At 39.6% G+C, this 17,555-nt stretch overlaps 1 protein-coding gene across 3 annotated transcripts in view; it reads right to left on the bottom strand.

The window, feature by feature from the left end:
- The window catches only part of LOC106052839 (USP6 N-terminal-like protein), a 72,717-nt gene that overhangs the window by 34,678 nt on the left and 20,484 nt on the right, over nt 1–17,555 (bottom strand). For all 3 annotated transcript variants that reach the window (XM_056032837.1, XM_056032838.1, XM_056032839.1), the window contains exon 3: nt 13,411–13,487. In XM_056032837.1, the coding sequence (XP_055888812.1) occupies nt 13,411–13,487 (77 nt within the window). The remainder of the gene's footprint in view (nt 1–13,410; nt 13,488–17,555) is intronic.

The raw sequence follows: 17,555 nt of genomic DNA on the forward strand, positions 1-17,555 counted from the left end.
AGATTTCAATGCCAAAGGTATCAATGTGAAAGGTATCAATGTGAAAGGTATCAATGTGAAAGGTATCAATGTGAAAGGTATCAATGCGAAAAGTATCAATGTGAAAGATTTCAATGCCAAAGGTATCAATGCCAAAGGTATCAATGCGAAAGGTATCAATGTGAAAGGTATCAATGCGAAAAGTATCAATGTGAAAGATTTCAATGTGAAAGGTATCAATGTGAAAGGTATCAATGTGAAAGGTATCAATGTGAAAGGTATCAATGTGAAAGGTATCAATGCGAAAAGTATCAATGTGAAAGATTTCAATGCCAAAGGTATCAATGCCAAAGGTATCAATGCGAAAGGTATCAATGTGAAAGGTATCAATGCGAAAAGTATCAATGTGAAAGATTTCAATGCCAAAGGTATCAATGTGAAAGGTATCAATGTGAAAGGTATCAATGTGAAAGGTATCAATGTGAAAGGTATCAATGCCAAAGGTATCAATGTGAAAGGTATCAATGTGAAAGGTATCAATGTGAAAGGTTTCAATGCCAAAGGTATCAATGCCAAAGGTATCAATGCGAAAGGTATCAATGTGAAAGGTATCAATGCGAAAAGTATCAATGTGAAAGATTTCAATGCCAAAGGTATCAATGTGAAAGGTATCAATGTGAAAGGTATCAATGCGAAAGGTATCAATGCGAAAAGTATCAATGTGAAAGATTTCAATGCCAAAGGTATCAATGCCAAAGGTATCAATGCGAAAGGTATCAATGTGAAAGGTATCAATGCGAAAAGTATCAATGTGAAAGATTTCAATGCCAAAGGTATCAATGTGAAAGGTATCAATGTGAAAGGTATCAATGTGAAAGGTATCAATGCGAAAAGTATCAATGTGAAAGATTTCAATGCCAAAGGTATCAATGCCAAAGGTATCAATGCGAAAGGTATCAATGTGAAAGGTATCAATGCGAAAAGTATCAATGTGAAAGATTTCAATGCCAAAGGTATCAATGCCAAAGGTATCAATGCGAAAGGTATCAATGTGAAAGGTATCAATGCGAAAGGTATCAATGTGAAAGCTATAAATTATTTAAGCTATCAATGCGAAAGGTATCAATGTGAAAGCTATAAATTATTTAAGCTATCAATGTGAAAGGTATCAATGCGAAAGGTATCAATGTGAAAAGTATCAATGCGAAAGGTATTAATGTGATGTGAAAGGTATCAATGCCAAAAGTATCAATGCGGGAGGTTTGGGCTAAGAGGTAATTATCTTCCAAATCTGAAAGAAAATACCTAACATGTCAAACAAATATAATATCCATAATTGTCTCGACAATTCTAGGCAATACTTCATTAGTAGAAGACATAATGTCACTCACTAGAAGACCTAATACACATTAGAAGACGGCATAATGTCAATAACTAGATGACCTAATCTACACTAGAAGACGACATAATGTCAATAACTAGAAGACCTAATCTACACAAGAAGACGACATAATGACAATAACTAGAAGACCTAATCTACACAAGAAGACGACATAATGTCACTAACTAGAAGACCTAATCTACACAAGAAGACGACATAATGTCAATAACTAGAAGACCTAATCTACACAAGAAGACGACATAATGCCAATAACTAGAAGACCTAATCTACACAAGAAGACGACATAGTCAATAACTAGAAGACCTAATCTACACATGAAGACGACATAATGTCAATAACTAGAAGACCTAATCTACACAAGAAGACGACATAGTCAATAACTAGAAGACCTAGTCTACACAAGAAGACGACATAATGTCAATAACTAGAAGACCTAATCTACACAAGAAGACGACATAGTCAATAACTAGAAGACCTAATCTACACAAGAAGACGACATAATGTCAATAACTAGAAGACCTAATCTACACAAGAAGACGACATAGTCAATAACTAGAAGACCTAATCTACACAAGAAGACGACATAGTCAATAACTAGAAGACCTAATCTACACAAGAAGACGACATAGTCAATAACTAGAAGACCTAATCTACACTAGAAGACGACATAATGTCAATAACTAGAAGACCTAATCTACACAAGAAGACGACATAATGTCAATAACTAGAAGACCTAATCTACACAAGAAGACGACATAATGCCAATAACTAGAAGACCTAATCTACACAAGAAGACGACATAGTCAATAACTAGAAGACCTAATCTACACAAGAAGACGACATAATGTCAATAACTAGAAGACCTAATCTACACAAGAAGACGACATAGTCAATAACTAGAAGACCTAATCTACACAAGAAGACGACATAATGTCAATAACTAGAAGACCTAATCTACACAAGAAGACGACATAGTCAATAACTAGAAGACCTAATCTACACAAGAAGACGACATAATGTCAATAACTAGAAGACCTAATCTACATAAGAAGACGACATAGTCAATAACTAGAAGACCTAATCTACACAAGAAGACGACATAGTCAATAACTAGAAGACCTAATCTACACAAGAAGACGACATAGTCAATAACTAGAAGACCTAATCTACACAAGAAGACGACATAATGTCAATAACTAGAAGACCTAATCTACACAAGAAGACGACATAATGCCAATAACTAGAAGACCTAATCTACACAAGAAGACGACATAGTCAATAACTAGAAGACCTAATCTACACAAGAAGACGACATAATGTCAATAACTAGAAGACCTAATCTACACAAGAAGACGACATAGTCAATAACTAGAAGACCTAATCTACACAAGAAGACGACATAATGTCAATAACTAGAAGACCTAATCTACACAAGAAGACGACATAATGTCAATAACTAGAAGACCTAATCTACACAAGAAGACGACATAGTCAATAACTAGAAGACCTAATCTACACAAGAAGACGACATAATGTCAATAACTAGAAGACCTAATCTACACAAGAAGACGACATAGTCAATAACTAGAAGACCTAATCTACACAAGAAGACGACATAGTCAATAACTAGAAGACCTAATCTACACAAGAAGACGACATAATGTCAATAACTAGAAGACCTAATCTACACAAGAAGACGACATAGTCAATAACTAGAAGACCTAATCTACACAAGAAGACGACATAATGTCAATAACTAGAAGACCTAATCTACACAAGAAGACGACATAGTCAATAACTAGAAGACCTAATCTACACAAGAAGACGACATAGTCAATAACTAGAAGACCTAATCTACACAAAAAGACGACATAGTCAATAACTAGAAGACCTAATCTACACTAGAAGACGACATAATGTCAATAACTAGAAGACCTAATCTACACAAGAAGACGACATAATGTCAATAACTAGAAGACCTAATCTACACAAGAAGACGACATAATGCCAATAACTAGAAGACCTAATCTACACAAGAAGACGACATAGTCAATAACTAGAAGACCTAATCTACACAAGAAGACGACATAATGTCAATAACTAGAAGACCTAATCTACACAAGAAGACGACATAGTCAATAACTAGAAGACCTAATCTACACAAGAAGACGACATAATGTCAATAACTAGAAGACCTAATCTACACAAGAAGACGACATAATGCCAATAACTAGAAGACCTAATCTACACAAGAAGACGACATAGTCAATAACTAGAAGACCTAATCTACACAAGAAGACGACATAATGTCAATAACTAGAAGACCTAATCTACACAAGAAGACGACATAGTCAATAACTAGAAGACCTAATCTACACAAGAAGACGACATAATGTCAATAACTAGAAGACCTAATCTACACAAGAAGACGACATAGTCAATAACTAGAAGACCTAATCTACACAAGAAGACGACATAATGTCAATAACTAGAAGACCTAATCTACACAAGAAGACGACATAGTCAATAACTAGAAGACCTAATCTACACAAGAAGACGACATAGTCAATAACTAGAAGACCTAATCTACACAAGAAGACGACATAGTCAATAACTAGAAGACCTAATCTACACAAGAAGACGACATAATGTCAATAACTAGAAGACCTAATCTACACAAGAAGACGACATAGTCAATAACTAGAAGACCTAATCTACACAAGAAGACGACATAATGTCAATAACTAGAAGACCTAATCTACACAAGAAGACGACATAGTCAATAACTAGAAGACCTAATCTACACAAGAAGACGACATAATGTCAATAACTAGAAGACCTAATCTACACAAGAAGACGACATAGTCAATAACTAGAAGACCTAATCTACACAAGAAGACGACATAATGTCAATAACTAGAAGACCTAATCTACACAAGAAGACGACATAGTCAATAACTAGAAGACCTAATCTACACAAGAAGACGACATAGTCAATAACTAGAAGACCTAATCTACACAAGAAGACGACATAGTCAATAACTAGAAGACCTAATCTACACAAGAAGACGACATAATGTCAATAACTAGAAGACCTAATCTACACAAGAAGACGACATAGTCAATAACTAGAAGACCTAATCTACACAAGAAGACGACATAATGTCAATAACTAGAAGACCTAATCTACACAAGAAGACGACATAGTCAATAACTAGAAGACCTAATCTACACAAGAAGACGACATAGTCAATAACTAGAAGACCTAATCTACACAAGAAGACGACATAGTCAATAACTAGAAGACCTAATCTACACAAGATGATAACTAGACATCACGGTCTGTGTAAACATGACAAAAAAAAAAAAAAAGAAACCTGCGCGTTACTAAAACTTCAGACTCGAAGAAAAGTTTTGTTATTATCGATGAACATGAGCCAGATACGAAACAGATCAAGCGTGTCCTAAATTAATTGTACGGTCCTATCATTCTAAACTTAGGTCCATCTGACACCCATGTTGTGATGTCATAACGCGTTCAATGCCTGGAGCCCAAAGCATGGATTCCTGACGGCTAAATAATAAAGAGTGATAACTCTGTATGATATTTCAGATTAGAGGCTTGAAACCAAGACCACGAATCGTGCTAATTACACATTTCAATTAAAACTCATTTTCATTTCCATAGCGCTGTCAGCAAACAGAACGTGGGCGCTCCGAGAACACAGCAGTCATCAAACTTAGCAAGCTAATTCAAGTTTTCAACAGGTAGGATTTAATGTTCCAATACTCAGTGAACCAAGTGCTGGACTCAATGTGGAGCGAGTTTCTTAGGTCCGAGCGCTGAGAAGGCCAGCTGATCCTAAGTGTTAAGTCATGAAGAAAAAGTGCGGCACAAGTTCGTGGTAAAGAGGGGTACCCGAGGATACAGATCCAGGGAGTAATCAGTACATTCAAGTCAAGGGCGTTTCATCATTTAGCACTACTACAAAACGTGGTTCCCTAGAAGTCGGCACTCACTGAAAGTCTATGGAGAGAACATACAATAGTAGCCGCAAACTTAAGTCTTCTTTCAAATCAGACTAGACATTTTCTCAAAGTCTGTCTTCGTCTATACCTCTGTATAGCGACGTTTTTTATGACGCTTGACCTAAGAGTCGGCTTTTACCCAGAGCCAGGAACGAAGGATCGGCTCCTACCTGGAGGGCTCCCATCAACTAGATGATCAAATTGGTCTACAGTGAGACGCGGCTCCTTGAGCCCCGACAGCGTTCCTCCATCACAGCGAGGCCGGATGCCGAGCACACTAGAGATTCCTCTGTGTTCGTATAATGTACCGCCACTTATCTTATATATATCTTACTTCAAAAAAAGAAGATGATTACGCCCTACAAACCGTGAAAGAGCAGTCACCGCAGCGTAAGGCCCCCGTTGAGAAACCTGAAACCTCTCTTCATCTATATGTTTTTTTATTGCACAAATTGATTTGATTTAAAACCCAGCTACTCGAAAGTAATGAGAGTCTCCCCCACTCCTCAGACGCCATTCTTACACCGACGTATGCTAGGCTAGGTGTTGAATATCTCAATCAGGTTTCATTGAGCGTATCGATGTCTCAGTGTGTACTTGTATGTCATAAACACACGGAGCTGTGCTGCCCAGCAATAAACAAGTCCGCCAGTAGACATGCGCACTGCATTGTTCAGGTGCGTGCTGGGTAAACATTGGGAAGTCTAGGTCACGTGAGTCGTACAGGTAAACAAACACGGGAGAGGGGCGGCGCTACATCAGACAGTTCAATGTTTACATATTTTAATGTAAACACACAGAGATTGAGACAGATAGTGTCTTGCTCTACTGCGAGGTGCTGGAAGTTATCCTGCCGGAAGATGTTCTCTTTAAAAGAAATTTTCACTTTTGGATTCTAAGCCTTGTTATCACCCAGGCAGGGAACAAGGTCAATTTAATATACATTGTACTTTTAAGAAGAGCTCCAGTGCTCAATCTGGTTTAATCTGCTCCAGAGTGTTTAGTCTTCTGTACAATGTTTTTATTTTGGGGAAAAAAAAAAGGACTCACTGTCAGAATTAGAGGGACGAGCGCGACTTGTGGTTTGGGAATCACTGATAAGTTGTAGCAGCGAATGAACAAGTTGCTGTCTTGTGACCAGCAACAAAAAAACAGACAATGTACAGACAGATGTAGCTAAAAATCGAGCCCCCAAGACATTCACAGACACACGCAAAGGATTGTGGTTACTTTTCAACTACATGTACTGTTGACTACAGTCATCGAGATACTACATAGTTATCTATTTTAATTTGACTGTTTCAACAAAATGTTGAGTCATTTCTTTTCTTTTTTTTTTTGTTTCCTTGTGGGGGGGGGGGGGTAAAAATATATGTTTAAATTAAGTTCAAACTGTGGCTGTAGACTGTTTAGTTCAAAGTACCAGCATGTAAGATCAGGCGAGGCATTTTGAGTGTCAGAAAGGGTCCACAGCTTTTCAATGACATTACATGGGCTCAGGGCTCTGTGATCTAATTAGTAGACAAGACCTCTGATGTGGCCAACTTCTTCAATTTAGTAGAGAAGACCTCTGATGTGGACAACTTTTTCAATTAGTGGAGAAGACCTCTCTGATGTGGACAGCGTCTTCAAGACTACAACTACATTCAGAAATAAAGCTGTGCGTAATGTGAGCCTCTGATGTGGACAACCTCTTCAAACTTGACAGACACTATGACAACAACAAACTGCTATCTCTACTGAGTACCACCCAACTATGTGACGTCTCACGTGGGGGGCGTCTCCAGGCTGTGAACATTGGTAGATTTCTCTGACTGTAATAATCTCATATGACACAGTTCAGCATGAAATCAGGCCACACAAAGTACAAGTCACTTAAGATGACGCGTGTATCTGACGAGCTAATATAAGATTATATAGTCACATTAGAGATTTGATGGCTTCCCATTACTTTTCGTCTGCCTCTTCTTTTTTTTTCCTGGTACTGTTCCATGAAGGAAGGTCTTTGCGAGCCCGGAGGACCTTGTGATATAGCCATTAAGTTTTCATTCGCCTTTTTTTGACAGTGTCATTAGGTCGTAGAGGGGGCCCAATTGCTATTGTGATCCTGTTTCGAATATCCTCAATTGCTCTTGTGATCCTGTTTCGAATCTCCTCAATTGCTATTGTGATCCTGTTTCGAATCTCCTCAATTGCTATTGTGATCCTGTTTCGAATCTCCTCAATTGCTCTTGTGATCCTGTTTCGAATATCCTCAATTGCTCTTGTGATCCTGTTTCGAATCTCCTCAATTGCTATTGTGATCCTGTTTCGAATCTCCTCAATTGCTCTTGTGATCCTGTTTCAAATCTCCTCAATTGCTATTGTAATCCTGTTTCGAATCTCCTCAATAGCTATTGTGATCCTGTTTCGAATCTCCTCAATTGCTCTTGTGATCCTGTTTCGAATCTCCTCAATTGCTATTGTGATCCTGTTTCGAATATCCTCAATTGCTCTTGTGATCCTGTTTCGAATCTCCTCAATTGCTATTGTGATCCTGTTTCGAATCTCCCCAATTGCTCTTGTGATCCTGTTTCGAATCTCCTCAATTGCTATTGTAATCCTGTTTCGAATCTCCTCAATAGCTATTGTGATCCTGGTTCGAATCTCCTCAATTGCTCTTGTGATCCTGTTTCGAATCTCCTCAATTGCTCTTGTGATCCTGTTTCGAATCTCCTCAATAGCTATTGTGATCCTGTTTCGAATCTCCTCAATTGCTCTTGTGATCCTGTTTCGAATCTCCTCAATTGCTCTTGTGATCCAGTTTCGAATCTCCTCAATTGCTCTTGTGATCCTGTTTCGAATCTCCTCATTTGTGATGCGGGCGGTCACTGCAAGAGAGTTTAGTTAAAACAAAAGACAGATTAAGTGTGGTGCCCCAACGGTTCACAGACTAAGGCGAAGGTCAGATTTTACAAGCTACATTAGGCTAAAGTGCACATGTTACGAGACGTAGGGATCTAGACCATGGTCAATTTAGAGACACGCGTCAACCTAGAGAAAACTTCTAGCAAGTCCTGGATTGGTCAGTAGTAATACATCTGGAGAGCAAGAGACTTATCTCCCCTTCCCCAAACACTGACAGAGCACGTCGCAATGCAAGTTATTTTATGTTTGTTTGTAAAATGTTTGCTTGTAAAATGTTTGTAAAATGTTTGTTTGTAAAATGTTTGACATGTTTCGGATGTTCCTTCAGGGTTGAAGATAAATTACTTCCTAGTCCAAACCTCCCGCACGACGACGGGGGATGGGAGCGGGCAGGGTTTGAACCCTGGACCATCGATAAATCTGAACGACAGTCCAGCGCGCAAACCGCACGACCAGGCAGCCATCCTATCGGAGCAACCATTCAACTGTTGTTTTTTTTAAGTCGCTTTCAAACTTCGTCATTTCCACGTATTACAATTGAGTCGCTCACAAATAACAAGGCAATATACTCTTTGTCTCCTAACCGACGATACCAACGTTGATTCCATCAGAACGTGTTAAATAATAACGGAGAGAAAGAGTTCACATATATTTGGTTATTTAGCCCCAAGAACGATAACTGTAAAGAAATAGTACATGCAATAATAACAATCGTAATGTCTTCGGCAATAATAACAATGGCAATGTCTTCGGCAATAATAACAATGGTAATGTCTTCGGCAATAATAACAATGGTAATGTCTCCGGCAATAATAACAATGGCAATGTCTTCGGCAATAATAACAATGGTAATGTCTTCGGCAATAATAACAATGGCAATGTCTTCGGCAATAATAACAATGGCAATGTCTTCGGCGATAATAACAATGGCAATGTCTTCGGCGATAATAACAATGACAATGTCTTCGGCAATAATAACAATGGCAATGTCTTCGGCAATAATAACAATGGCAATGTCTTCGGCTTCGAAGATCAAGGATGAGTGCAGTGTTTCACATGACTAGGGAAACCCAGTTGCGAGCGGCATATATTACCATTCCTGATGCAGACAAGGTCTTCGTCCGATGGTTTTTTTTTTAAGTCTTGGTTTGTCTGTCCATCTGCTACAAAGGTTTTTCTCGGGGTCTCCAATATTTCTCTCAGAGGCCATCTGCTGCCAGATACTTTCCTCTATGACATTGGTGCACCAATCTTCATGTGGATTACTTTCACAGCAGGGAGACATCTTTGGGAAACAGACCTGGGATAGGACCAGGGATTTTTGGGGCCACGGATGGGACGTCGCTGGACCTTTCTGGGTGATCACATGACTACGTTCGAAGTGATTTCCGAGCGTACTATTTACAACACAGGTCCTTTCCCGAACTGACGTATACTGCTACTCGTCACGGTTGACCGCTCGTCTTGCGCTGGCCTGGGGCGATTTTCGTCGGCCAAAAACACACACAGCATTACCCCCCCCCCCCGGCCAATCTGTGTCCCCACCAAGTTTATACTGAACAGATAATCCATGCAATATCAGGATTAAAACTCCGGGTGTGGACACAATTCACTGACTTTATCAACAACACAAGTAAGCTGACAAGCAATGACACTGACTGGGTCTTGACAATGACAGATTTTCATACTTGGCGGGAAACTAAATATAGCAGCCTTTTGGTGCATCCGTTGTACAAGATTGAAAAAACAAAAAGTGCTGATAAGGTCTAGCAGTGCAGAAACAAATATTCTAATCTCTTCCGCCTGTAGTGTCAAATACTTTCAATGTGGAGCCAACGTTAGACTCTCAGTCTATCACTGAAACTTAATGGGGACTCGCGGCAGTGAGATTTGATACGAAGACTAACTGTCACGAAGTGTGGAAGTTCTAGCTCAATTCTTGGTTCTATTTAGGTCAACAGAGAATGTCAATGTTAGCGTCCTTGACATTGTTTAGTTTCTCGAGAATATCTCTAAAAGTCTGTAGTCATAGCACACTCTCCAAACCTTGTTTAGTTTCTGGTGAAGATCTCTAGAATTTAGGTAAAGGCCGATGTCTAGTAAGTTAAGACTAATCGACTCCCTCTCCCCTTCCTCTCTCTCCACCCCCCCCTCTCTCCCTCTCTGTTCTTTTTGCTAAAACTGGCCATTCATGGAACCAAAGACATAAGTCTTAGACTTGCTGATGACGGTGTCTTTCAGGGTGAGCAGTTCAAGATATAGTGTAGCACACACAGTGCTCAACATGCATTCACGTGATCAGCAGACGAACACTTTGGGCGTCCACATTAGGACGCGTCTGTACTAGAAGTGTACTAGTGGACTTTTTTGACGGGCGGGTACAGGCAGGCGACATAGTAATAAAGAATTGAGGGAACAATCGTAACAATATCATGGTGAAATAACTGTTACGGGAACACACGAGTTACGAATTTAATGTCGTAGTGGGCTAATTAGATGTTACGGTAGCACACAAGTAGCGAATTTAATGTCCTCTGGAATAATTGAATGTTACGGTAGCACCGCTGATGTAGTGTGCTAATTAGATGTTAGGGCAGCACACAAGTAGCGAATTGTATGTCCTCTGGAATAATTGAATGTTACGGTAGCACCGCTGATGTAGTGGGCTTATTTGATGTTACGATATGGCGTAAGTACCGAATGCAAAGGGATAATTGAATGTTGACATGATACACAAGCAGAGATGTATTTCTGGTTTTTAGTCAGAAAAGAAAATGCGACTTTTATCTGGATAGTGCGAGAAACGAAGCCAACTGGCCCGTTGACGATAAAAACTCTACCAGGTAAACCACTCGACAAGCCCGCTGAAAAGCTTCGGGTCGCTACCTGTTGCAACAATCGTCGCATCATGACAAGCGCCGTGACAAGCAGTTTATAATAGAACAAAACGGGTCATTAGGGTGAGCGAACCCACAACTCACCGTCACCACGGCCTCGGCCAGGACGGCTACACTTCAACAAATCAATACAAGTAGAGCTCATTTGTTTACAACAAGACTAGGTGACCGACTAGCCGAGGATAAAGGGGGGGGGGAGTGAGACGGAGTGACAGTGATGAACCCTATTATAATAGACAGTTGCTTCAAAATAGCAGCAATAGGTTAAGGATAATAGGTATGGACACTGTTGAGATGGAAACACGCTCTATGTACTATCAAGTCCCCAAACAATGCCTCACGATGGGAAAAAAATATTTCCTTCAGTGTAAATCCTGCGAGAAAGTCCGCCAAAAACGTAATACCAGTGAATTATCAGTCTATATTACATGCACTTTAACCGAGTTCCATATTTCAAGAGGCGACAGTGTGTTAAAAAAAATACAATAAAAAGTGATGTCTGGGTCAAGGGTCAAGCCATCCATATAAAGTCCTCGACTGAATGACTCAACTGTTGACACATCGGAAATAATCTCTAAGACATCTACAACTGCAACTTGACTCGCATGACGTTAAACATCAAGTACACTGGTGGGGGATGCTGGGATACGGAGTTGAACCGATCAATGTCAAGGACACGGACGACATACGAGAGCGCCGGGCTGCGAGTGTCATATAGACAACAAGTACATTGGTGGATGCTGGGATACCGAGTTGAAAATTCACATCAACTGATCAATGTCAAGGTCACATACACATTGGGCTGCGAGTGTCCACTACACATATAGACAAGTACATTGGTGGATGCTGGGATACGGAGTTGAAAATTTACATCAACTGATCAATGTCAAGGTCACATCGACAGCATTGGGCTGTGAGTGTCCACTACACATATAGACAAGTACATTGGTGGATGCTGGGATACGGAGTTGAAAATTTACATCAACTGATCAATGTCAAGGTCACATCGACAGCATTGGGCTGTGAGTGTCCACTACACATATAGACAAGTACATTGGTGGATGCTGGGATACGGAGTTGAATTCACATCAACTGATCAATGTCAAGGTCACATACGACATACGATAGCATTGGGCTGTGAGTGTCCACTACAGATATAGACAAGTACATTGGTGGATGCTGGGATACCGAGTTGAAAATTCACATCAACTGATCAATGTCAAGGTCACATACACATTGGGCTGCGAGTGTCCACTACACATATAGACAAGTACATTGGTGGATGCTGGGATACGGAGTTGAAAATTTACATCAACTGATCAATGTCAAGGTCACATCGACAGCATTGGGCTGTGAGTGTCCACTACACATATAGACAAGTACATTGGTGGATGCTGGGATACGGAGTTGAAAATTTACATCAACTGATCAATGTCAAGGTCACATCGACAGCATTGGGCTGTGAGTGTCCACTACACATATAGACAAGTACATTGGTGGATGCTGGGATACGGAGTTGAATTCACATCAACTGATCAATGTCAAGGTCACATACGACATACGATAGCATTGGGCTGTGAGTGTCCACTACAGATATAGACAAGTACATTGGTGGATGCTGGGATACCGAGTTGAAAATTCACATCAACTGATCAATGTCAAGGTCACATACACATTGGGCTGCGAGTGTCCACTACACATATAGACAAGTACATTGGTGGATGCTGGGATACGGAGTTGAAAATTTACATCAACTGATCAATGTCAAGGTCACATCGACAGCATTGGGCTGTGAGTGTCCACTACACATATAGACAAGTACATTGGTGGATGCTGGGATACGGAGTTGAAAATTTACATCAACTGATCAATGTCAAGGTCACATCGACAGCATCGGGCTGTGAGTGTCCACTACACATATAGACAAGTACATTGGTGGATGCTGGGATACGGAGTTGAAAATTCACATCAACTGATCAATGTCAAGGTCGCATACGACAGCATTGGGCTGTGAGTGTCCACTACAGATATAGACAAGTACATTGGTGAGTGCTGGGATACGAAGTTGAATTCACACCAACTGATCAATGTCAAGGTCACATACGACAGCATTGGTCTGTGAGTGCCCACTACAGATCTAGACATCCCCTAAGCTGTGAGGATTCCTTTTAAAGACCTAGCTAGCCCCCTACTTACCAGATCATATTTGGCAACAATATCAGCTCTTTCTTTGGCCGCTCTCTGGATCTCCTCAAACTCTGCCAACGACGAACCTGCAAGAAAAAAGAAACAAAGGCATTGCTTGAAAATCGGACGGCATGCAAGTTGTCATTGGCACAGTCAACGGCTCCCAAACTGGGACTACGTACAGTTATTGCTGAGGTTACTGTCAACGTGACAGACACAAGACCAGACAACAACAAAATTTATCGACCAATTTCGTTTAAAACGCGGAGTGGAGTTTTATTTCAAGTAAATCCGGCTTCCCCCCTAATGCAGCGAAAGACGCGAGAGTCAAGTCTTAAGTCAAGATTTTGGTTTCACTTTAAGGAATGAAATCTACGGGGAAAAAAAAATATAGAATGATCAACAAACTAACAAAAAAAAATTGTTTAAAAAGCGTATATAAGGAAAGAGCCGCACAATTCTGAAAGATTTACTTTCCTTTTTTTATATAAAAGAAAATTAATTAAAACCAAATAATTAATTAACTAATTGGTTAAATTTATTGAATTGATTCATGTCTTGTCAGGTACAACGAATAACTGTGCGCAATTTCAACTTGATCCGAAAACGGGAAGTGGGAGACACAAGGTGCACAAGGTTTTCGCCAGAGTCGGGTGGATATGTTGTTTTCTTGTTGTCTGTCTGTTTTACATGTTATAAGCTTTGTGAAAATAACGAATGCATTGCTTTCTATACAACCAACATACGAAATGTTTGTACTTGTTGACTGTTTGTATTTGTATAATAAACAAGCAAGAGAAAAAAGATTTTTTTTTTTTAACAAATCTTATCTAAAGGAAAGAACCGCCAATTACTGCCATTTATCTGAAAATGGCATAGTTCAGCCATATAAAACTACATTAATTAATAGTACTAATTGGTTATTTTTTTGGATTGATTCGTGTATTGCCATCGACTATGAATAATTATGCAAAATTTCAATTTGCTCCGAGAATGGGAACAGGGAGAAGATACGTGTCAAAACATAATACGGGGATTAAATCCACATATACAACCACATCTCTCATTAAGTAGCAGTTATTCCGCTTATTACTTCGATATCAAACTAAATAATTATTCACCAATAATTGATCAACTAATTGGTTAATTTTATATAATTGACGACTGTCTAGCCAGGTGCAAATGATTAATTGTGGAAATGTTCGTGTTGATCCGAGTAAGGGAGAGAAAAAAAATATGTTCAAACTTTTTACCAGACAGACAGAGTGAGTTGATATTATAAGCTTTGTACAATTAAATTCATGTTATTTTTATTTTAGTGTAAAATTGTCACGTAAAACTACCGTATAAGACGGGGGTTCCTTTAAGACACTTGTAGTTTTATCATTAGTAACAGGTGTCAGTCACTTTGTGAGCAATAGTGTGTGTGTGTGTGTGTGTCACAGTCCGACGTATGAAAAAAGCAAAACAACAAAACCAGTCATCGGATCGGGAAATGGGGGGGGGGGGGGGCCAGGAGACAGAAAGTGAACCAACAGGTTTGACACGAAATCTACAAGCAGACCTTACGTCGTAGAGTTAGACAACAAGCAGACAAGATGCCCAGCAAACAGTCACTTCCACATTCTCGAAATAACAGGTCTGACAAACGAAGCAAGCGCGAGTCAGCCAAGCCTTGACACACTCCTACTAGAATCCCAGACCCAGACCTGTGTCAATACAACATTGGCTGATATATCAAGATTCTAACTGACCCTTGAAAACATATAAAAGAATGAAACAAACAGTCACTTCCACATTCTCGAAATAACAGGTCTGACAAACAAAACAAGCGCGAGTCAGCCAAGCCTTGACACACTCCTACTAGAATCCCAGACCCAGACCTGTGTCAATACAACATTGGCTGATATATCAAGATTCTAACTGACCCTTGAAAACTTATAAAAGAATGAAGCAAACAGTCACTTCCACATTCTCGAAATAACAGGTCTGACAAACGAAGCAAGCGCGAGTCAGCCAAGCCTTGACACACTCCTACTAGAATCCCAGACCCAAACCTGTGTCAATACAACATTGGCTGATATATCAAGATTCTAACTGACCCTTAAAAACTTATAAAAGAATGAAACAAACAGTCACTTCCACATTCTCGAACTAACAGGTCTGACAAACGAAACAAGCGCGAGTCAGCCAAGCCTTGACACACTCCTACTAGAATCCAGACCCAAACCTGTGTCAATACAACATTGGCTGATATATCAAGATTCTAACTGACCCTTGAAAACTTATAAAAGAATGAAATAAACAGTCACTTCCACATTCTCGAACTAACAGGTCTGACAAACAAAACAAGCGCGAGTCAGCCAAGCCTTGACACACTCCTACTAGAATCCCAGACCCAGACCTGTGTCAATACAACATTGGCTGATATATCAAGATTCTAACTGACCCTTGAAAACTTATAAAAGAATGAAGCAAACAGTCACTTCCACATTCTCGAAATAACAGGTCTGACAAACGAAGCAAGCGCGAGTCAGCCAAGCCTTGACACACTCCTACTAGAATCCCAGACCCAAACCTGTGTCAATACAACATTGGCTGATATATCAAGATTCTAACTGACCCTTGAAAACTTATAAAAGAATGAAATAAACATGCAACGTTCAGTATGAAAGTCTTGTCAACAGTCAACAACAAATAGCAATGTTTTATAAGACAGTAGTTCTTCCCACACTTTGTATGGCTCCGAGACATGGGGGGGGGGGGGGGGGGGCTCCCTAGAAGGCACATAAAAGGTACAAGAACCCTCGATCAATGATACTTTCGCTCCATGTTTAGGCATACGTTGGCAAGACTACTTTACGACACAAAAATGCAATTGTTAAATTGGTGGCGAGACTACTTTACAAGAAAAACATATACAAAGAAAGACTTTAAAAAAAAAACAAAAACAGAAGCTCATACGAAGTGTATTTGTATCAATTAGTTTCATATAATTTAATGTGTCATCGATCTAGAATCTAGACTAACAACACTAAATATGCACTATTAATACTATTTTGATCAATTGATTTTTGTTGAGCGCTATTTCATACTTGTAGCTTTCTCAATGCGCTATGATCCTATCACTTGTCTGGACCAGTTGCGAGATGAGGAGGGGGGGGGAGTTAGGGCTATCTGGGTGAGTTTGACCGTAATCGTCTTTTTTTAATGCATTTGCCAAAAAAAAAAAAGAGGGGGGGGGGAACGACCTGAATTTGAACTCATGGCTCAAGCCTCGTCAAGCCCCCTCAGCTAGACGAGAAGAAGAAAATTTAAGTGGACCCACCCCCCCCCTCCCCGCCCGGCAGACAAATGCTTTGTCTGCATCTGTGTGACAAAATATGCATTTAACAACTGGGTTGACGCCGTCACGTGAAACAGTGTGCCCATCCTTTATCTTGGGAATCGAAAACACTGCCACCAAAGATCTAGGATGTAGAGTATTCATACTGCGTGTGACCTTAGTTTGTTATATTTAATATAGTTCGGGAGATCAATGCACTGCTACGGAGCGTCCTTTAAACATTTCGTTGAGTAAAATTGAAGTACAGTTTGTTTAAAAAACGAATTTCTTTTTTTCAATCTTAGATAGTAATTTGACATTTTAGATCGAATCTGGGATTGAGATGAGCTATCTTAACGCTTCATCCGAGGTTACAACAAAACTGGGTCAGAAGTAATTAGTCAAATTTTAAAATTATTTTAAAATTATTTTTTATAGCATCAGACATTTGTAAAACGTGGATGGGTGAGGACGTAGGCTCAAATGAATGACGTCAAAAAAGTGTTTTGTTTCGTGGTGAAGTCACAAGTGGATGATGCCAATTTTTCGTAAAATCAAACAGTACACATTTTTTTTTTCGGGGAAAAAAATTAAAGCTTTTTTTTTTTTTGTTGTGAGATTCAAGAAGATAAACTGGGATAACAGATTGAGCCACGAGTGAAGTGACATCGTTACGACGTATTGAACAGCTATCTCTGTCAAGTGGCACTAGTCACGTGGTCTAGTTTATTAAGATTAACCCAGTAAACCCGTGTGTCATGACAATGTGGTCTCAAACAACGACTGTCTATGGTGACTAGAGTAGACCACATTGTGACATCAGCTTCTA

Source organism: Biomphalaria glabrata, chromosome 6 (assembly GCF_947242115.1).
Source record: "Biomphalaria glabrata chromosome 6, xgBioGlab47.1, whole genome shotgun sequence".
Classification (NCBI taxonomy): domain Eukaryota; kingdom Metazoa; phylum Mollusca; class Gastropoda; family Planorbidae; genus Biomphalaria; species Biomphalaria glabrata.